Genomic DNA, 22,342 nt, shown 5'->3' with positions numbered 1-22,342 from the left:
CTCCCCCCCCCCCTGCACACAGGGTTCATCTGCGAACTAAACTTGTCAGCACATTGGCAGTGATTGACAATGCTTACTGGGGAGCCCTTCTCGCCCTTTACAGCCACCCCGCTGCCGACTCCTGGAGGTCCCTGTCAGCAAACAGAGATAAGAGCTGAGAATCATTGCGCTCGCATGCTCCTCGGGATATTTCTACAGTGAGAGGACAATCTAGTGATGATGTGACTCACCCTCTCTCCTGGGCTGCCCTTGTCTCCCTGGAGGGGGAGGGGGGGAGAGAGAGAGAGATGAATGCTGAACATCATTTTTAGGGAAGGTTTCTCTATGAGAATCTACACAAATCTGACGTGCTGTTTTGACAAAAATAACACTTCTCTGCTGCTCCATAATTTTTCTTAACACTAAAGGCAAACTGACAAAAGACAACCGATGACAACACAGTACCAGGAAGAAAACTAAATTATTGAAATAATATAAATAAAGTTATGGATATTCTTTTTAATCCTTACAAAACCACAGTTTTCATTTCTAAGGAATAGAAAGTTTCAATCAATTATCAAATGTCAAAATATTTTTTGGGATGCACTGGAAAATATAGAAAGAGCGAAGTCTGTGTGCAGCTCTCCCTCTAAAATTTACAAGGAAAAAAACAAAAACACAATATGATAATAAAAATCATTAAGATCTACAAAAACCCTAACTTTTAAAGGTAAAATTGTACATTAAAAATGAAATTGTTTAACACACATTACCTCTAAATTCCAGATTTCCTTGCAGTAAGTTGAGCCTCCACAGAATTTTATATGTAAATGGCTCAATGCTACCACCATGTGCACGAGTCTGACAATAACAGTTTTATCTTAGACCAGTGGTTTATAACAACCAACAGAAAATTCTATTTATGGGAGACTGAAATAGCCTGAATATCATAGAAAGATGAGAAAGATGCTCACAACAGTTTCAAAGACAACTTGTGTTTTTATTGTGAGTTTTGATTTGTTATTTGCACTTAATGAAGATGTGAGCAGTCCCAACATCAGAATTTGGAAAATCTGAAAAGTGAATCATTTTACCTCAGTTATGGAGTGATACTTTTAGACTACTATTTACAACAGGTGTATTTTTGAATGAAAAAAATAACATAATGTTACATTCATAAGCTGGTGTCAGGATCCTAAAGTTACTTTTTAGGAGATGCAGCATGGGAGGATGCCAACCTTGATGGAGAGTCCTGGTGTTCCTGGTAAACCTGGACGACCATCCTGACCAGATGTCCCCGGCACTCCAGGGGCACCTTTGGCCCCATCGTTGCCTGGCCGACCCGGAGTACCCTTAGTACACAACACAAACACTGGTTCGCCTGTCGAAATGACTTCTAAAACATCTAGACAGTTAAACCCGGCCAGACGGCAGCTGGAAATCACTTTGCAGATGAGAGTCTGGAAAGTTTGTATGAGTAATGCCCACTTTGGGCATTACTTTAGGATTGTGGTGAAAATCACTTGTTCTGGATCTTGATGATGTGATTGTCTTTTAGCTGTTTTCTGCACTGGCTTTCCAGTTTGTTTCTTACCGGTATTCCCGGGATGCCTGGCTCTCCTTTCCGCCCTGGAAGACCCCCTCCAGATATAGCTGAGCCCGGTTCACCCTGAAGCATCAGCAAAGCAGCGTGAAGACACATGCACTTTGCACACGTCTTTTAATCTGGCACAAAGAAACTACAAACTCTTGTGAGGTGGGTCAGGAAAAAGGCTAGAAATGATCACTCAGCTCACCCTTTCACCTTTACTGCCCTGTGGTCCTTGTGGACCGGTCCCTCCCGGTTCACCCTAGAACAAGATAAAAACACTTAGGAAGCACTGTAGTTGATATTCAGATGTCCACTTATGTGTGCACGTCAGGAGAACGAGGGTTACTCACTGGGTCTCCTCTGACACCAGGTAGGCCCTGTGAACCCTGCAGACACAAAAACAAAATCATGTTGTTAACTCTATGCTAATACGCCAACGTGAACAAGTTCAGTGGGTCTGTGGGTTCTGGGCACTTTACTCACCGGGACCCCTGCACTTCCGGGGGAACCTGATCGTCCTGGCAACCCTGGACTTCCATCAATGCCAGGAAAACCCTACACAGAAAACAAACTGCTTGCTAATTCAGTCCAAATTAGGTACGTAGGTACGGTATAGTTTTGGTATGGTCTGAGATGTACTCACTCTCTCCCCCTTTTCTCCTTTCACCCTTGTTGAGGGGTCAAAAGGGACAGTTTGGCCTGGTGGGCCTGGGCGTCCTTCAGGCCCTCTGGGGCCTTCCCTCCCGGGCAAACCATCCCGACCCTACATCACACACACATATGGACACCATATTAGTATGCACAATCAAAAATATTTTTGAAAAATCGGTACATTGCTGTATAGAAGGACCATCAATGTCAGTTTAATGACTCACAGGCTCTCCCTTGCGTCCATCGGCACCGTCTCTGCCTCGGTCACCCTGTGGAGTCAAACAAAAAATGGCACTTTAACAGCTGAAAATACAAATTACAAGAAGAGTGGTAAAAGATATTGCAACTTTCTGCACTGTACCTTTTCTCCACGATCTCCCTTCTCACCCTAAAAGAAATAGGAAAGATTAAACTTAGAAATCATAAATTAAGGAGCAGAAGGTAAGAGAAGTGTGTTCATCAAAGCTGGAGAAGGAGTAGAGCTGGAGTCTGTCCAATATACTGAGCTGTGATAATAATGACAAAAGGTTTTAATACAGTATGAAAGGGCAGTTGGAGAATAACTCACCTGAGGGCACTGAATGGTACACTGGTCTGGACCCGGACCTACCTAACCAAAACAAGGACAGTTACACTAGGCTGAGATGAGTGAGCTTCCTGTCTTATATCCTCCTCTAGTACCACAATTCATATCCATGCTATTTCCATAAAAAACATTTGTCGCAATTTTTGTCGAAATGTAACATTTGTTTGTAAAACAGCTGAACTGGGAGCCACAGTATTGTATTAACACACTAATGGGGAAATGCGTTGTTGTGGTTTTGGTCATTGCTGTGTCGAATGTAAATGGATCACATAAAGCTTGAAAATCAAGATTCTAAACAAAACATATGCTTTTTTGCAGGTTTCTTCTTACCTCTGGTATTCTGGCAATGCCACAGAGCAAGTCTGCCAGATCGGCATGTATGGTGTCCAGCCGTGCTGCGTCGCGGGTATACAGGATGTTCTGGGTGCTGCCATCCGTCACCACCCGACGCAGCTCCTCAGTATCGGCCTGGTTTATACCCACAGCTAACACTGTCACCCCTAGCAGACACACACACACACACCCCCCAAGTGATTTGAATGTGTAGAGTATGAAGAAGGGTTGTCATGTACACAAGTGCTTGTGATTTCAGAAGTAGACTAGTATAAAAAATTTCCATGTTTTACATACTTAAGTTCCAGTCCAGACGGGCAGCATCTGTCACAGAGCCAGTGACTTAAGACAATTTTTAGCCAAGTATTTTTTGAAATGAGTTTACATACATTTCTGTGGCTGAAATCTTGAAACTAAACTGTCCAGATGCAGCTAACTATAGTAATCTAGTAGGTTCACGTAGTTACACACAAACAGGTTAAAGCAAATAAAAGTTTCATTCTAGAGATGACTGCAGTGCAACTGCTTGTTGGTCTGCTCCAGCACACCTGTAGCTCTGAGATTGCTCGCTGCGAGGGTGAGGTTGTCAGTTGATTTCCTGTCAGCGATGATGACAACAGCGCCAGGGACCCTCGGCCTCCGTCCAGCTGAAGGGTTCAGAACGTACTGTCTGGTGAATGTCACCGCCTCACCTGCAGAGGGAGACAGACTATATAACTGCTATAACAACTGCTAACACAAACACACACACACACACACACACAAACACACACCAAACAGCTATAGAGATGAAGCTCAGTAAGTACATAAAAGGACAACACCAGAAACAACATCTATTAGAGAGGATGGAGAAATAACTGACCAATATTATTCCCTGGACTTTCATCAAAGGGTGTGGACTGGATCTCTTGAAGAAGTGTGTCAGACCTGCCATGGCGATTAAGCAGGAACCATATTTTGGGCCTGTAACCATAGACTACAACTCCCACCTGAAACAGGGGGACACCAATCAAAATATTGGCAGTACACAGTTTTTATTTTTAATACCAGCAGATTCTATAAGCTAACAGCCTTGTGCCTCTCCACACCCTGTTTTGAGGCTTATTCTGCAGTACCTGCGAGTCGCGGTCACTGATAGTGCTGAGCGACCCTGCTGCACTTCTGAGGAGTTCGCGAAGAGGTCTAGCGAGGCCAATCCGATCGGTGGATGCCGGCACCAGAAACACCACATCCAGACGCCCGCCCACGCACACTGTGGACCGATAAGTTTGTAGGGGTAAGTAAGGTATCAAAAGGTGGGTGGTTATGGGTGTGGTGAGTGTATGAAAGGACACATGTTGGTGTGTTACCAGTGCGTTCATCTACAGAGCTCTCTGTTCCCAATCCACTTGCAAATGCGGGCTGCAAGGTAAAGCGATATCGACGGCCCAAACGCAGCCCGGGAACCTGGTAAGTGCTGGACGTAGCGGGGAGCGTAACTGACAAGCCTCCACCAAGATCTGAGAAATGTGAACAGTTGACATGTTAGGACTGTATAGCACATAAGAGTCTAAAGGAAATTAATTATAACACATATAGTAATATGTTTCACCTGTCTCCTCGCTCCAGCGTAGAATATATCCCGTGGCACCTGGTAGTGGACTCCAGCCAAGCCGCACAGAATCCTGGGTAACCTCTGCCACTCGCAAAATTGCGGTAGGTAGTGAGGGGGGGGGGGTGAAGGCACTAGCTGTATATACGGATACAGAGAACCAGCAAATACACAGCAATGTACACATTTTGACGTTCAATTTGACATGTCCTCCAATACATTAGTCTAAATATAAGATTGTTTATTGGGTGCGATACTAAACTATTGCACACAACAAAGACAGAATTCCCAATTCCCTAAATATTGGCATTATATTACTGCTGCTGCAATGCCTTGTGCAGCATGTTATATTTTACTATACTCATTTGCTATTTTATTTGTGATCTACATTTTATTAAAAATCAGTACTGTTAAACCATCCATTAAAAATCCTGAAGTCCATTGTCTATTTTCTCCAATCCACACAGGGTTATTAAAACTTGTGGGAACCTTGAAATAACTGAACATAGGAAGACAGGACTCACGTGTGGTGACTCTGACAGACACAGGGGTTCCCTCTCTGTTTTGAACTAAAGCCATGACCTGCACCTCATACTGGGCTCCGGGGTCCAACCGTTCTAAATCCACTGCTGACACATCTCCCCCCACCAGCTGACTCCTCTCTTCACCCCCTGCAGCAGCACATCGTCACAACAGTGAGTAGTGTGACACCGACTGGCTGCCATCCAAGACATCCATCACAGACGACAGTAACTTATTTCTCATTAAAGTCAAACTTTAACATGACATGGATATTTTAAGACCAACTGGATGCTTTGAAATAAACTCTGATTACTGCTCCAAGATGTGAGATCTATTAAATTATATGAGAGGATCACAAATGTGAAATGGACCAGCAATAGATCCATACCATCCGTTCTCTTCCAAGTCACGCGATAAGCCGTTGCCCCCTGCACACCAACCCAACTGACTCGGACAACCTGTCCACGGGTCTCCTGGACTTGCAGTGACGTCACAGTCCCGACCACAGAGTGATCTGACTCTGACGGTTAGGACAGGAAAACAATCAATCAGTTATTCTATTTTGTGTTCCACTGCTCTTAGCCACGTTTCTCTCAAAAAGACACTACGTGTATTTGACAGGTTCAGTGCGGTACCTGTTCTAACACTCAGGGTGGAAGGACTTCCCTCTCGAGAGCCAGTCAGTGTCGAGATTAACACGGTATAGGCTGAATCTGACTGTAGTCCATCAATGGTGAAGGAAGACACGTCCGCGGCCACGTTTCGTGTTGTTTCAATCCCTGCGCCAAACAAAACATGGCTGAGAGATGGAAATGTAGAAATCTGTGTATTTCCCCACGACAGATACCTGAGGATAGAAGAGACTGACAGCCAGATCACAACCCAAATCTGAACACTAAGCTTTATATTAATCAAATAACTGTAAAAAGTATTCATGTCAATCATTGCTTGCCATCATCACGGCGCCAAGTGATCTTATAGCCAGTTGCCCTAGGGGAAGGTGACCATGCAATGCGTATCCTCTTAGACGTGGCGTCAATGATGCGAAGTCCGGACACTGATCCACCTTGGGGATTAGTCCGAGTAGACAGCGTGACCACCTCTCCAACGCGCTGATCGGCCACAGCCGCAACACCAATTACCAATGCCTCATCTGGTTGCAGGCCATCTATAGTGTAGGACGTGGCCTCCACCCCAAGAACGCGGGACTGTTCCGCACCTGCAAGACAGAACATAAATTAATATACGATAACGCACAAAACTGACTATATCTATAAATACAACTTCTGCTCTATCTTCAATTGGATGAATACAATAATAACACATGATTGAAAAGGATAAACTCAAACACATAACTTACTGTTGCCTTGTCTCCAAGTAACCCTGTACCCCGTAGCCCCAGTTACACCTGTCCAGGCAATTCGAATTCTCCGACTGTTTGCGTTTGACACTCTGAGGTTAGTCACTCTGCCAACACCTTGCTCTGAAACGAAAGGGCATACAGGGCCTCATGTCACAAACTTTAATATATTAACCTTTTTAAGAAAGCAAGCCTGAGTATTTCAATTCTAGGGCGACAACAGGGACAGAGAAAAGGTCGTACACCAAGAATTCCAACTAAGGCCTTCAAAGGCATTCACAAATAACAAAAGACCTGCCGCACCTCACACACACACACTTACCTGTGAGTTGTGAGGTGCAGCAGGTATTTTGTCAGCCACAACAAAATGACTACACAACTACCCTTCTTGGCCAACATACCCAGAAAGCCTTGCAATCCGAAGAAGTCCTTTGAAAAGACTTTGACTGAACTAGAGTGCCTCTGACTTGAATTTTGAGAAAATTTATTTGAAAACTGAATACCTAACTTAATTTGGAACTCCAATGAAATTAAAATAATACTCACAACTAACAAAACTATTAAATTCAGATTCAATTTGCACTAAATGAAGCATGGAAACAATGAAATGAAACCAGCCAAAGAATATTTAATTAAGTTAATTATATAACAAATTAGATTTTTTTTAGTTATCTGCAATTCAAATGGCTGTTTACAGGAACAAGAAAACAGGATAAAGCACACAGAAGTGTCACTGCTCAACCCACCTGGTTTGATGTAGACAGTAATTGGGTCTCCTTCATTTTCTCCCACCAGTGCTGTGACACTGACACCATAAGACACTCCCACTGTCAGGTCTCTGAGGTCGAGGATCGTCTGGTTTCCAGGGATAATCCGGATTTCCTCTGTTCCCGCTGACATGACATGAAACACACAGCCACACTGTTTTCACAAGCATGTTTTCATTCATAATTTAAAGAAAATGTAAAAATAATTCATAATCAAATAATGAATGAAATCAGTCAGTGTACTTTCTGTGTTCAGGATAATGATGCGGTACTGTGTGGCCCCAGCTACGCCCGTCCAGCCGAGTCTGGCAGTACTGCCCAGAGACTCCACAACTCTCAAGTTGGAGACCCTCCCCACTGGCTGCTCTTCTGCAACATTAGGACACTTGTGAAATATCGATACAAGCACAAACAAACTTTAAAACATAGATACTGATATGAAAAATTATTCCGAACTACTAGGGATCCAACCCCAGCACATTTTTGATTTATTCATAAATCAATCAAAAATTTATTCCGAGTTACTGACCTCTGGATGTGGTGGAGACAGGTGTGGCCTCCTCACGACCTTCGAACAGGGTGTACAGGGTGATGATATATTCTGTGTTGGGCTGAAGGCCTGTTAGCACATAGCTGCTAGTACCTCTAGGAAAGGACAGGCTCTGGACACGGCCTCCTGGAGACAAATCAATGGTCCAAGATCAGTGGATTTATGTTCACTATACCTACAGTATCAGTATCATATCTCATTTGATTGCAAATAATTTCTGATCAGAATAATAACTTGTCCCTGTTAAAACAGCCTTCCTTAAAACTACAGAATGTTTTAAAGAGGACAAAAGGGACAAGTGAATGTTTGAGCATGCACGTGAAATGCATATCTGACCTTCCCCCTCCCTCCACTCCAGGCGGTACCCTCGAGAGGACTGAATGATTCTCCAGGTGAGGCGAATAGAGGAGGGGCTGATGATAGCTGCTCTGAGGACCTGCTGCTCCTGACGCTCTGAGGAAAACGCATGTTATGTAACATGTATGTAATATGTCATAAAGCTCTATTCCCGTCAATCCATCAATGAAAAATGTTAAACGGTAAGGTAGACAGGTCAGGTTCACATTTTTTCCATCTCAAAACAATACTGAAGCTTAATGGTATTGATGAATATATTAATTATATATTTGAAAATAAATATGAGGACTTTATATAATGTGGTCCTCATTAAAACCAAAAAAGAGTAAACATTTTTTCCTAATGAGAAGGAACAGACTGACTCAACATCAAACCACAGATGCAACAAACAGTTGCTACTCTACTGGTTTACACAGGAACAAACAAGAGAGAACGTGTGCTAGAAATGTTCCTTAAACAGAAGTAAACAGTAACATGTGTAGGTTAGGAAAGATTGTTAGCCAACTTCTCTCTCTCTGCTTCCTGTCCCTGTACTTGGCAGGACACAACAGAAGAAAACCACCCATTCAAAAACCATTCTTTTCAACCAATATCAATTTTAAGAAACATGAAGTGACACAAAAACAGAATTCAGTGTATTGCGGCAAGTAATTGTTTTGGTCTTTTTTTGTAACTGTGAGTTCTGAGTTTGTACAATAAAAACAGAGAAGATTTCCCAGAGCGCGAGAGATGATTTGGTGTTGCGATGAACTACTGAAACCACACCTACCTATCTTGAACCTGGCCGTTGCTACAGGGCCCTCCGTGCTGCCCTCATACAGCGGGATGATAGTGACGATGTACTCTGTGTCCGGCTGCAGTCTGGACAAAGTGTGAAAGTCACTGTCACCGGAAACCTCCACAGTCTCGACATTTCGACCTTTGTGAACAAAGAAACAAAAATTACATATGTAAAATAAATACTGACTGGCAGAAATGCAAGATGTGGTTTGATGTCTGCTTTGTCCTGACCTGTAAACGGTCCCCAGACTAGACGGTAGGCCCGCGCACCACTGACGGCTCTCCACCGCAGACGGACACTGCCCTCTGACTCCGTCTCCACTGACAACTGCTGCACCGCCTCAAGACGCACTGACGCATGCAACAACAGGAACACACAGACACTTTGAAGAATATTTGCTAATTATACCGAAACCCATTCCAAACTACAAGGAGACAGTGTCACTGTATATGTACTGTATTACTGTGCAAATACTGTATCACACACTAACACACTAACACTTGTTTTAATATTGTCCCATTTTGTAACTCGAATGTACAACTGTTTTAAATTGTGTCTACCGATTATGGCTGACCAAATTACAATCACCATATAATAAAAGGCAAGAATAATGGGCCGCAGGGTGGACTCACATGTGCGGGCGTTGAGGATGGACGGGGATCCAGAGTTTCGGGGGAACAGGGGGTAGAGGCTTATGACGTACTCTGTGTCGGGCTGAAGTGACTCCAAGGTGACAGATGTGGCGTCTGCAGACAGCAACTGCTCCAACAGCTGAGCTGCCGGCCGACCTGCTCTTCCGACCACACAACAGACAGGGCAAATAGAAATGGAGGGCACGCAGATGACCAATTAGAGCCCTACTAGCAATCACAAATTCATCAGATAAATTAGCTGACAACAAGTTGCAAAAATATGCGATATGTCCTCTATTCATTAGGTTTACCGCATTTTCACCTCAGAGCACAAACCCTAAATATGGCAGCCAGCCAACTGCAGATATGTGGTTTGTCTGTGTTGTGTGCAAGTGCATGTCCTGTACGTGCTTCTCATTATCGGTCTTGTTTGTTTCAACGATTTGTGTGAAAAGGTGCGCGTTTGCCAGAACCAGCAGACACAGGAACAGGTAGAAACATCACACCGCTCATTACAGGATACACACTGACCTAATTTAAATACTTTCACACACATGCCAGCCTAACTAGTCAGAAGAGGAGCTCCACGTGAGACTGGCACTCCTGCCACATGTTCGGAGGGAGAACCTGTTAAAATCAGCCCCCAGGGGCCACTTTTCTCTCCTGAATCATGGTATAAGCACCCTGACATCTTGACACTGGTATGATCTGTGCCACCCCCTGTCTTTAGATATGCAAGGACAAAATTACTGATGATCCGTGACATAAGAAAAGGTTTTTATTGTCTAATTTTAAAGACTGGTGATGATAAAATGTATTTGATTTTTTAGGTAATGATTGGGCAATAAAAATCCTTACTGACAGCCGGTGCCTGAGGGAGGTAAAGTGTTAGGAAAGCTAATGTTCCCCACACTCAGTCTTGACTGCTGTACATTCTCAACATGTTTCCAACTCGCCACCAACAGGTTAACTGTTATTGACTACTGTAGCTTCTTTCCTTCTTCATTTTTCCCTGTAATCCTTCATTCTGCCAAGATTAGTTTCTGTGACAAGACATTTCTGCCACAACAGACAATAAAAAAAAGTGTAAAAAAGTGTACTGCACAAGTTAGACTAGAGGCAGACAGAAAAAGAAAGCCATAGAGATATAAATAAATAGAAACAGCGTAATGTGCGTGTGTGTTTGTGTGTGTGTGTGTGTGCGTGCGCCTGACCTCGTGGGCCATAGGTGATCCTGTAGCCCTGGACAGGAGATGAAGGCAGATCCCAGCCCACAGAGAGAGAGAAGAAGTCTGCCTGGACCAGACGTAGACTTGAGACACCTGGCAAGGACCCTATATGAGAAGAAAAAGAGACACTGCAGGTGTATGACTGGGTTAAGTTTAGAATGAATAGTTCTGTTCAGCTGTGTGAGAGAAGTTGCGTTAGCGTTTTGGCAGATGTATCTGCTGACATTCGAGTCATTCACTTTTTACTCACTGGTTCGTTGCTTGGCAGAAACAGACTCTCCCACACTGTTGGGGTATTGGGCGATGACAGTCACCAGGTAGTCGGTTCCTGACCTTAGCTCTCGTGCGGTAAAGGTCCTCTGACTGGCAGAAACAGTCTCCTGCAGGGAGAGACAGAGGTCATCTTTGTAAACAGTCGAGCCTAAAACAAGTTTTTGCAGAGGAAATAGATAATGATAGATGGTTGAGCAATGGCATTCTCGTATCTGCCAGGGTACACAGAAGGGAATTTCACTCTTCGCTCTGCCAAACTTTAATCACAAAGAAGATCCACCCATTAGACGTGTTTAAACTCAGCCTGAGGGCATGTGTTTCTCTCGCAAAGCAGGACTGACTTTGGCTCCTAAAACTGCAATTTACTACTTCTAGGTCGTACCAATGCTCATCTCCATGTGTCACCTGGACTCACCTGACGCAGTTCTGCAATGATAGGCTGACCCAGGCCAGAGAGCGGCACATACTGGACCGCATAGCCACTCACAGGCCCCCCTGCTGAACTCCAGCGGAACCTGAGAGAATCAGATGTCTGGCCGGTGAACTGAATGTTGGACGGACCGGAAAATGCCTCTGAGAGCAGAGGAGAGGAGAGGGTGGAAGGAGGATGAAACAAAAATAAAATTCATCGCAGATTTACAGTCTATAAAGCCTATAAATAAAGGCTGAGACAATAGTCAGATACATATTTGTGACCATCTGTGTTTTAGTATACTGATGTTTTGCTATTTAAAGTTAACCCACATACCATCACTAGCATAGACTCCTCCTGCTTTGGAACACACTTGGGGGCTCACAAGAGGAAGAAGTGTGTTCAGCAGTTTGAAGTCCCCAACAAAGGATGTGAAATCGCTGCTGGGCTGGGAGGAGATCTGATCCAATTCAGCCCTGTCTGCACTCTTTATACCTAACAAATACAAAAAATTGGCCGTGTAAAAAAGAAATCAGAGTGGCTGGTAAGCAAGTCTAAAATAAAATAAAAAATCCAAACTACTCTGAGTAAGAGAGGAGAAACGGCAGGTGAGACACCTACCAACCGCAAAAACGTGCACTCCTTGACTGCGTAGCTTCTGCGCTGGGTCCTGCACACTGTCCTGTGATTTCCCATCTGTGATCAGGATAGTGATCTGACAATTGAAGAGGACCCACAGGTGGAATTAGAAACAACAAGCAGTTCTATGTTAAATATGCAGTTTTATAATTATGAAACATCACAGAAGGGTTGCTCCACAGACCTTTGGGACATTCCGACTGGACGCAGGGTTGAAGAAGTTGTCAGCGACAAACTTGAGACCAGCCCCAGTGCGTGTGTTTCCGCCCTTATAGTTCAGATTCTGTAAAGCGTTGACCAGCGCAGTGCCATTCACGTAGGTAGTAAATGTAAATTCAACTCTGAAAGGAGAGAAATGCGCATTTATGCATAATGCTGCACCTGCACTAAGATGCTTTGTCCTTATAAGAAACTAATGAGGTAAATATTTAATTCTGTCTATTACCTGGAAGTGTCGCTGTACTGTATGGCCCCAAACCGTATCCCTGACTCGCTGACAGAGCTGGCAAAGGGTTTGACGATCCCAGCCATAAAGCCCTTCACCTGCAGGAAGTTAGCTCGGCCAATACTGGAAGACCCATCAACCAGGAAAACAATATCTGCCGCTTGCACACTATTACACCTGCCTGCAAATACAAGTAATGAATAATTCATGTGATCACATAAATACATGCATTCTGTCCATAAACAGACACATGAGGAGAACCATTGGGGCTGAGGTGGTAGTTGAATTGGAAGGAGAATTGTTTATACCCTGAGCTTCAGCTTGTTTCATGGAGGACAGGAGGACAGTCACAGTGAAAACCCAGCTCCACATCTTCACAACCTGGGCACACAAAAGACAAATACACCGTTTTTTTATTATGTCTGAAACAATTTTGAGTTGAAACAGTCAAATTACAAATAATGATATTGTGCTGCTTTTAACATTTCCACTGTACATGCTTGGATACTTTGAAAGGCCTTGTTTGTGTTATAAATGTGTGTCTCCAGGTCAAATCAGTCTGTGTTGTAACCATCTCCAGTTAGATGAAACACTGCCATCCCTCGGCAACTTACTATTTATACTGAATTTCAAATTGTCTTGCTTGCCTTAAGAGTTGTAGCCCTTGTTCCTGCCTGTACCTGTTCCGACCCACCTAACATCTTTGATATCCTGCCTGCCAGCCTCATTCCTTTGAACATGGTTTCTTGTCTGAGGTGCCAGGTGAAGTCTCCTTTATTACACCAGTCAACCTCCACATGTTTACTTAAGGTCCAAGTTATGTTTGTATGTTACAGTTTCAGGGCCACTGAGTGTGAGCGTTGTAGCATAATAACCAAACCTGGAGCTTGTATTGTAAGTTAAGGCAGGATGTCATTATATGATGTCATTAGTGTGTAGCTGATCTATCTATGAATGCCATCTAATATACATACACATGAGAGTGCTCTACTGGTGTATTAAATGGTCCACACATCTGTTGCTCCTGCCACTCCTATATGCACAGTGGGCTGAAGGAACCTTTTAGTTCCTTGAAAAGAGATCCGGGGAGTTAAAAGTCCCGGGTACTTTTGGTCAAAACGCGGCTAATAGCAGACTCGTGTTTTGAAAACAAACAACTTAATAATTAGGGTCTTAACTTCAATTGATGTCAGATGAAAATATTATCCATCACTGATGTGATATTTACACTATTCCATTAGTATTAATTGTAGTTGCCAGCCCTAAAACATCACATCTAAATAAGAGAGTCAAAATATCTTGTCATTACTGACTAAACTTGTCACATAGGTTGTGCATAAAATCTGAATTGAGGTGACTAAATCTACAGTCATCCTCAATGTTGAACCCCAACTGGTTAGAAAAAAGACTTCAAAAGATTGTTGTTGTAAATGTAATTTACACAGTATTTCTTTATGATCACAAGCGTCCGTCCTATTATCACTAACTCTACATTTTAAAAAGGACACACATGGTAATGCAATGCTGCCTACACATTTTCTCTTCCTCTCTCTGTCCTCCTTGCCCTCATTAGAGCAGATAAACAAAAAGGTCTTTTGGTCAGATAGGCCTCTTTTTGTTTCAGGAGAGAAGAGGATCATACCATTCTCCACAGCATGTCCCATTAACACCCTCAAACTTCGCTACTGTAATCAACTCCAACTCACAGATTGTGTGTCTGTCTTTGGTTACTGTGTGTCTGGATTGCAGACACCAGCGGCACCTTATGGACAGTATGTGCCATTTTGAAAAAAATGCAACAGATGTTTGCTGTTCTTTGAGACACTGAGAATGCAGAACTTTTTTTTTGGTCACAAATAATGGTTAGTAGTAGCCCTATTCGCAAATGTCCTACTTTTTATGTGAAGGTGAAAAGTATATTATCATCACTATCTTGTTACTGCTACTTTACATTCGCCCACACGCAAATTAAAAAAAATGCACTGCAGATTTATTTCCTGGGTGTATTACATGTATGTATACACCAAGTGGACATTATGACCGCTGACGGGTAAGGTGAATAACACCGATTATCTCATTACCATGGCACCTGTCAGTGGGTGGGATATATTAAGCAGCAAGTAAACATCGTGACCTCAAAGTTGATGTGTTACAAGCAGGAAAAAATGGACAAGCGTAAGGTGTTTGAGCAACTTTGCAAAATTCCGATGGCTAGATGACTGGGTTAGAGCATCTCCAAAATGGTCTGCAGTGGTCAGTAACTATCAAAAGTGGTCCAAGGAAGGAAAAGCTGTGAACCGACGACGATGCATGTGGGGCTGGTCAGTGTGGTCTGATCCAACAGACGAGCAACTGTAGGTCAAATTGTAGAAAAAGTTGATGCTGATTCTGATAGAAAAAGAGACATTAAAACACTGTATGAAACCAAATGTATAAGGAAGAGCACCAGGACAAGAGCAGACAGAAGTGATTTTCTGAGTCTGTACAGGAATGCAAAGAACATCAACATCATCTGGAATTTGGTCATTTTTATTGGCTTGGCATTTTGTTGGAGCACTGACCCAAATCAGTGCCTCCGTCAGAACCTGCCCACATGAAAGACATCTGTAGTTGATATTTGGCTTGATAACATTCACAGCAGACCAGAAACATTACAGGGATCCCACTTTGTTAGTTATAGTTCTTTGTGTACCAAAGATTACAGTAGAATTACAGCTATTACAGCCTCAACACTCATTAGCCATTCTGAAGATATAGACATCTGTTGTCCTTTAAAGATGTTTGACATTCTGGGAAACACATTTAGACCTCATCGTGACATCAAGGTATTCAAACAGTTTCTCCCCCGATGGAGTCTATACACTGTTGGTGGTGACGGGATGAAGAGTTCTGAACGTAATGAGGAGAGGACTTCTGATGAGTTCAACCTGGGCCTGGATCTGATGAGCAGAAGGCGAATGTGGTGGAGGAGGCCCGCAGCAATTTCACAATTAAATGACAGCTGGCGGCAGCAGAAAGGAGAACAGATTTAAGGTTTGATAGCAACTACATGATCGGCTGATGGAGAGTGTGACAAAATATGGTTGTTTTGACTAAAGGTTGTCAGCTGATTAGAGAAGCAGGAAGAGAGAGAGTATATGAATGAATTAATCATAAAGATAGTCTTGCTAGGCTTCATAAGACTACAGCCAGCAGCCTGTTAGCTTAGCTTAGCATAAAGATGGAAACAGGGAAAACAGCTAGTCTAGTTTACGGTAACATAATCCGCCTACCAGCAGCTCTAAATCTCACTAATTAAAGTGTCATATCTCATTTGTTTAATCCCTAGTTTCAAACTATGGGTTGGGACCCAAATTAGGTCACAGACAGGCATCTGATGCGTCACCAAGTTGTGTTATGGAAAGAGGCTTATGTAGCTATATTTGATCAATTTTAGAGCCATTTGTGTTGTATTGCATCTAGACAGCACTAATAGTCAAAATTACACCATATTCACCACATACACTAAAATCAGCTTATGTTTGACTAAATTTAACAGTCGCCTACCAAGTAAAACAGTCCGCCTTTGTGGACCATGAAAGTTAACAAACTCAAATTTCACATTATGAATGATAAATTCAAGAATATCAATATCATCTACAGGTGCATCTCAAAATTAGAATTCATGAAAAAAGTTATTTTTTCCACATAATTTAAGTCAAAAAGTGAAACTTTCATATTTTCTAGATTCATTACTTTTAAAGTGAAATATTTCAGGCCTTCATTTGTTTTAATCTTGATTATTACGGCTTACATATAAATCAAAAATCCAATCTCAAATTATTAAGTTATTAGACTAGCGTTTAATTAAAGTTTAATTTATTGCCTCCATAAACCATACTAGAATGATATATTTGCTGCTTACAGGCTGTGGTTTTATTAAATATTGCATTCAGTACTAACCTGTTTTTTCATGGGTGTCATTGTGGTCTCAAAAATCATTCTTTGGTCTTAACATAAATAAGTTTAAGAACACCTGGTTTAATCAGTTCAAAAACTACAGTATAAACACAACATTGGGTTTTTATTGAACTGCACCTGGCCAAGAAATAGTTTGGCACAACGTGTCATTTTTATACTTTGTTTTTAATATGGATTAAACAAACAAGATGTATATTTGAGAGCTTTAGAGGTGCTAGTAAATAGATTCCGTAATCTTTGGACAGAACCAAGCATACAGTCTCCAGTTTTTAAGCTAAGCTAACTGTCTCTGTTTTTACCTACAGACATGAATGGCATCCTTCTTCTCATCTTATCCTCAGTAAGAAAGCAAATGAGCATATATTCCAAAACATTGAACTACTCCTTTAAGTATAACTGACTGAAATTAAACACTGGAATCAGTTGGATTTGTCTTTTAATTTGTTGAGGAACGAAAACTTTCAGACATCATCTGAAGCCAGAAGCTCATAATTACCCATAAATGTTGGTTCCCTCTGTAAGATGCAACGCCCACAAACCCGTTCCAGAGTTTTTGCTCTAAACACGCAGCACACATACAGCTTAAAATGTTCCAAATGCAATGCCCCTTTCCCTTTTCAAGATTCAAAGCACTTATTTTAAGACTTCTACACCTATAAAATGAAATTATGTACAATTAGCTCCTAACGAACCACATCCGCTCACTCACCTTTTATGTTATTTTTCTTTTTCCTGTATGGAATCTAATGAAACAATGATTATTTCTGGTTTCATTATGTAAGGCAGGTGTTGAGACCGCAGTCTCTATCCACAGCCCATTCTGAGCAGTCACATCTTGGCTAACTTAACAGATCATAACGGAAAGGCATTAATAAATTCAGGGCCATTAAAAACACCAGCTGACATATGAAATGTCAGTAAACATAGAAATCATCACAGAGAACCAATTGCTCCTCCCTTCTTCCTCTTCCTGCCACTCCCACAACTCACCCACAAACCCTGCTCTATTTTCAGGCCCTATCCTTATCTGTGTATACATAAAATCTTGCTGGTATATATTTTCAAATAAGGATTTAAATAACTCTTGAGATAGATCCCATGCCAATTGTGGGAGTAAGAGACTTCCTTTTTTATTACAGCATACGTGCAGATATTCAACAAGTCTTTATTAAGTACACTCCTGGGGTGGCCTCAACACCTGGAATTTTAAGTGTGAAGTAACTGGCTTATGGGTATAGCCACACCCACTATAGGCCACCTGGGAATTAAACTAAACACATGGGTTAAAAGTTCAATGACACTGTTGCAAAGTGCTCCTAAGAACCGTTCTCAACAGGAGTCAAAGTAAGGACTTAGCGTGGAAAAAAAAAAATTCCTGTAAGCATCCCCAGTGACATAGGAAGAAAAGGACTTCTCAGGGACAGGAAGAAAAAGAGATTAGGACTCATCCCAGAGAGTTGGGTGGGAGCAGTACAGAGGCTGGGCTCTGTGTTCTGAAAGCCCAGCTCAGGCAGGATCACAGGGTTGTGGTTTAGTAGAGATGCCATTCTCCCAGGGGGGCGGCAAGCCACAGGCCACTGCAATGTGACAGAATGCAGGATTGTGTAAGAGCCAGGCTCCCTCTGCATAACATCAGTCCAGGGACAGAGTGTGACACAGACAAGGGGATGGAGGGGTCAAAGGAGGGTGGGGTGTCACAGTAAATTATCTAAGTCTCCCGCAAATCTGCTCACACACCAGGATTTTGTGTACTTGGTAGCCACAAGCTGCTGGTAACAAAAACAGACGAGCAATACTCTGAGGCTGTCTGGGAGTCACTGATCCCGTCACCTCTGACCTCTACCCTCAGGTCAAGTACAACATCTCTCACCTTCAACAATAATGGCTTGTGAGTCTTTTTCTTTCTCCAAACTAAACAAAAGTATTAGAATAGCTTTTTTAAAAATCTTCCGTGACCCCTTGTCGGAACAAGTTTCAAAAGAAGCACTAATCTTATCCTGACTAAGTATTTCATAAGCTTTGTATTTCTATTAGCAAACGCCAGATGGACTAAATCAGTCAAATAACAGCATTCATCAATGGGTTATCCTTCTCATTCAAAGACATGAATGAACGGAGACAAAAAGTCAATACTTCCCAGTTTATAGCAAATCCTACATAAACACAGTAAAGTAAAAAAAAAAAAAAAACAGAAATACACTCCAGATACATGTTCTGGCTGCAGAAGTTTTCTACAAATAAATATGCCTATTGTTGATAAAATTGTTTAAAGTATTGATCTTAAAAAATTAATAAGATCTGAAAATAATCTTCTCTTCCTCAACCTCAAGTGAGGGAAACAGAAAATGTCCCCTTGCAAACACATCAAACAGTTACACACACACTAACCAGCAGCAGTCCTTCATAGCTGACACACTTGGGATCAGTCCAGCGCAAACCACTACCAGAGTGGCACGCCAAAAGCTTCACCAAGTATGGCTGCAATTATGCAGTGAATGAAAATATGAGAGAGAGAGAGAGAGAGAGAGAGAGAGAGAGAGAGAGAGAGAGAGAGAGAGAGAGAGAGAGAGAGAGAGAGAGAGAGAGAGAGAGAAGGTGAGGCAGAGTCAAATCAGTCCGCTAAGGGCTTTTGAGACATTATAAAAAACTCCATGTCAACAAGAGGATTTCTTGCTGTTGCTTCGGCCAAACCACTTCAAACACGTTTGCCCTGGGAGGTGGAACAGACAATTCAACCAAATCACACGAAGACAGAAGAGGAAGCAGAGGAGTGAGATTTCTCTATGGAGCATCTTGGAGTTTAGCAATGCCATCTCAATAAATGAGTTCAGCTGAGGTCAACATGGTTGTAAACTCCCCCATTGTCCTGTGCAACTGTAATGAACACTAATGCAGGCAGATTGTTTGCAAAGGCAAAGGAGTATTTACTGGTTTTGTCGGGGTTATATATTCTTTCATTTAAAAAATGCATTAAAATGTTTTTTTAAGTTTAGTTTAGCTATTGCGAAGGTGATGATTTTATTATAACAAAATTTCAGAAAGGGTGAAAATGAGGTAATGAATGTTCTGCTCAGTCTTGTTCAAATGGTTTTTGCTGCAGGGAAAGCAATAAGTTAAGGAGTGGGGGAGTAATTACTGGCTACATCCAGATGCTGTACAGTTTAAGAGTTGTCGCTAACCAGCTTTCACATGCAGAGTAAATCTTTACAAAAATGTTCTTCCATACATGTGTATCGCAGACATTAGGCTAAGCTTTGTCCCGATCCTGTAGCTTTAACTCCAGTTCGGGGTAGCACCGGTGTTCCCATAAATCTGAACTTCATTAGACCAATGCACATTAGACAGTAGGGGTCCCACAGAGCCCAGCGCAGAACCTCATCTCTCTCCGCGTCGGCCTCATCTTACCTGGGGAACTCTGTTCCGCGCACCGGGCCACAGCCTGCTGCTCCCCACCTTTCCACCTGTGGCATATCCAGCCCTAGCGCTCCGTGCAGTGTCTGGACACAGCAGTATTCCCAGTCAACCGTGTCCAGAGTCACAGCTTCAAAAAGCACAAAGCAACTTCCGCGACCATCCGCCGTAGTTCAACAACTGAACTCCTGTCGCTGCATCCCCGCAGGAGACTGTGAAGGCTGTAAACGCTGTTTCTGATTCCCGAGGCAGCCTTGCTTAGTGTAGGCAGAACACAAGCAGCAGCAGAACAGTTCAGACTTGTTCGGATGCCTGAAGGGGAGTCCTAAGCTCTCCCTTTCTGCTTTTTTTTTCTTAACCTCATTCTCTTCGCCTCTTGTCCCTCCCTGCTGTGCTGCTTGCAAGCAAACCATGCAACCATGTGGAGCTGAAACATTAGCCCAATAATTCCGCTACTGTTCCAGATAAGACAGGGCACTCAGGGTAACACGATTTCAGGCAGATCAGCCCACGTGGTTTAGTCGCGTGCATACATTTGAAGTAGGAACTTTGAGGTTGACACTTTCATGAAAATGAAAATTTGTACATTTTCATGATTTTTTTTTATATAACAAACTTGTTTTATAGAGCTTCACCTGTTTTGTATGCATACTTGATTTAATGTTTTTTGTTCTAAATTTCAGTGCTACATAGTATTACTCTCAACAATGGGAATGCTTACTTTGTTTACATTTGTCCATTTGGTGCTTCACCAATAGTGCTCATGTGTTAGAATAAATCCAGTCCAGTTGTGACCTTACTACCAGGGTTAAAGGCTGAAGTACATTTTATTAATATTTTTATTTTATATTCATGTAATAAAGCTAACTGCCAGCCTGATAATCAGACTGAAAAGTAATTTTGGTTTTACTGACAAAATAGATGTGGGCACTAATTCTGGATATCTGTTGGAAACAAGCCAACAGAAACCAAATAAACAAACATATGCACACACATATTGTCAGGCTTCAATCAATATTCTCAGACTATTATTTGTGTCACATGTAGGGGCCAGGTAAACCCTCTCAACTTAATTACCAACACAAAATATAAAGTTAGGGTCACCTTAGCTACATGGTGCCTGCTAGCTAGCACCCTTTGCAGTATCAGTAATGCTACCTTAGCTGGCTAAATCGCAATGTAGGCCATGGCCAACTGATCACCTACACCGCGATATTAGTTACCAATGGACTGAATTTCTATTTATTTGGAGAAGTGAAATTTTCTCCCCGATAGCAGTTTGTTTTGTAGCTGCACGCTATTTGTCAAAAGTGTGATTATCAGACAGAGAGTGCTGAGGCAGGAATACTCAATGTGGACTAAAATGCAGGAAACCAGAGAAAAGCAGGTAATAAGGTCCAGCAGAAACTTCCAGGCTTACACTTAGTGTAGCAGTAGTCCCAAACTAAAGAGAGCAAAGTCCAAGCAGAAAGATATTATCCAAATAACAGGGAAACAGAGCACAAGGCAGAACACTCAACATTAAATGACAGCACAAGGACTGAACACAACTGAGGGCAATATATACAGAGGCACACCACACACACACAAGCAGGCAGGGCAATAAAACACAGGTGAGATGCATTGGAAATCAAGGTAGACAGGAAACAAAGATAGACTAAAACACCTAAATTACAAAATAAAACAGGAAGTAAAGCTACAGACAATACACAAGGATATAAATAACTAAATACAACAGAGAACAAGGAAGCAATGATCAACTAACAAAACCTAAACAAGAGCACAGAGATAAAACAGAAATGGACATTTAACAAAATAACAGAAAAGCACCACACTCAAATCCAAGGTCGTGACACTGATAGTCTATAGGCCTACAGAATGAACCACAGCAGAGCTGTAGAGATGTTTACCCTCTGAAGTGAGATTGTCACAGGTTCTTGATAGAGTTTATTAAAGGGGACAAATCTGAAGTTATTGAGGGTGATGGTAATCTCCTCAGTGGGCCATTTGTTACAGCAGACAGTCATATTACGAAAAGCACAGCTGTTACTAATAACATTAACAGTGGCTCAGTTCTATTCATTTGTCCCAGTAAGCAATTACAGTTTGACAGTGAGCCAGCATGCACGATACCACGATCCTGAAAAGCATCTAAATGGAATTCAGCCATCATTAATTTGATCATTGACACGGCCCATCCGTGAGAAGATCAAACAAAATAAAGTCATCACAGAGGCAAATAAAGGTCAGATATTGCAAAAAGGACAAGATAT

The 22,342-nt window shown here is 42.2% G+C and overlaps 1 protein-coding gene across 1 annotated transcript in view; it reads right to left on the bottom strand.

The window, feature by feature from the left end:
• Positions 1 to 20,615, bottom strand: part of col7a1 (collagen, type VII, alpha 1) — a 65,708-nt gene extending 45,093 nt beyond the window's left edge. Inside the window, exons 1-38 of the mRNA XM_046076279.1 lie at positions 20,064 to 20,615; positions 13,007 to 13,079; positions 12,699 to 12,879; positions 12,438 to 12,594; positions 12,236 to 12,329; positions 11,951 to 12,109; positions 11,618 to 11,775; positions 11,180 to 11,309; positions 10,915 to 11,034; positions 9,701 to 9,856; positions 9,299 to 9,418; positions 9,057 to 9,206; positions 8,267 to 8,383; positions 7,910 to 8,056; positions 7,624 to 7,749; positions 7,360 to 7,506; positions 6,614 to 6,736; positions 6,206 to 6,472; positions 5,889 to 6,032; positions 5,642 to 5,773; positions 5,256 to 5,402; positions 4,732 to 4,869; positions 4,490 to 4,639; positions 4,256 to 4,392; positions 4,003 to 4,129; positions 3,689 to 3,832; positions 3,138 to 3,307; positions 2,790 to 2,831; positions 2,583 to 2,609; positions 2,446 to 2,490; positions 2,214 to 2,333; positions 2,054 to 2,125; positions 1,921 to 1,956; positions 1,776 to 1,829; positions 1,574 to 1,648; positions 1,218 to 1,331; positions 231 to 257; positions 78 to 131 (exon numbers count right to left, since the gene is read on the bottom strand). Of these exons, the coding sequence (XP_045932235.1) occupies positions 78 to 131; positions 231 to 257; positions 1,218 to 1,331; positions 1,574 to 1,648; positions 1,776 to 1,829; positions 1,921 to 1,956; positions 2,054 to 2,125; positions 2,214 to 2,333; positions 2,446 to 2,490; positions 2,583 to 2,609; positions 2,790 to 2,831; positions 3,138 to 3,307; positions 3,689 to 3,832; positions 4,003 to 4,129; positions 4,256 to 4,392; positions 4,490 to 4,639; positions 4,732 to 4,869; positions 5,256 to 5,402; positions 5,642 to 5,773; positions 5,889 to 6,032; positions 6,206 to 6,472; positions 6,614 to 6,736; positions 7,360 to 7,506; positions 7,624 to 7,749; positions 7,910 to 8,056; positions 8,267 to 8,383; positions 9,057 to 9,206; positions 9,299 to 9,418; positions 9,701 to 9,856; positions 10,915 to 11,034; positions 11,180 to 11,309; positions 11,618 to 11,775; positions 11,951 to 12,109; positions 12,236 to 12,329; positions 12,438 to 12,594; positions 12,699 to 12,879; positions 13,007 to 13,070 (4,371 nt within the window). The 5' untranslated portion in view covers positions 13,071 to 13,079; positions 20,064 to 20,615. The remainder of the gene's footprint in view (positions 1 to 77; positions 132 to 230; positions 258 to 1,217; positions 1,332 to 1,573; positions 1,649 to 1,775; positions 1,830 to 1,920; positions 1,957 to 2,053; positions 2,126 to 2,213; positions 2,334 to 2,445; positions 2,491 to 2,582; positions 2,610 to 2,789; positions 2,832 to 3,137; positions 3,308 to 3,688; positions 3,833 to 4,002; positions 4,130 to 4,255; positions 4,393 to 4,489; positions 4,640 to 4,731; positions 4,870 to 5,255; positions 5,403 to 5,641; positions 5,774 to 5,888; positions 6,033 to 6,205; positions 6,473 to 6,613; positions 6,737 to 7,359; positions 7,507 to 7,623; positions 7,750 to 7,909; positions 8,057 to 8,266; positions 8,384 to 9,056; positions 9,207 to 9,298; positions 9,419 to 9,700; positions 9,857 to 10,914; positions 11,035 to 11,179; positions 11,310 to 11,617; positions 11,776 to 11,950; positions 12,110 to 12,235; positions 12,330 to 12,437; positions 12,595 to 12,698; positions 12,880 to 13,006; positions 13,080 to 20,063) is intronic.
• Positions 20,616 to 22,342: the final 1,727 nt, after the last annotated feature.

The sequence above is a fragment of the Micropterus dolomieu genome, linkage group LG18 (assembly GCF_021292245.1).
Source record: "Micropterus dolomieu isolate WLL.071019.BEF.003 ecotype Adirondacks linkage group LG18, ASM2129224v1, whole genome shotgun sequence".
Taxonomy (NCBI): domain Eukaryota; kingdom Metazoa; phylum Chordata; class Actinopteri; order Centrarchiformes; family Centrarchidae; genus Micropterus; species Micropterus dolomieu.
This window is presented reverse-complemented; position numbering and strand designations above follow the sequence as displayed.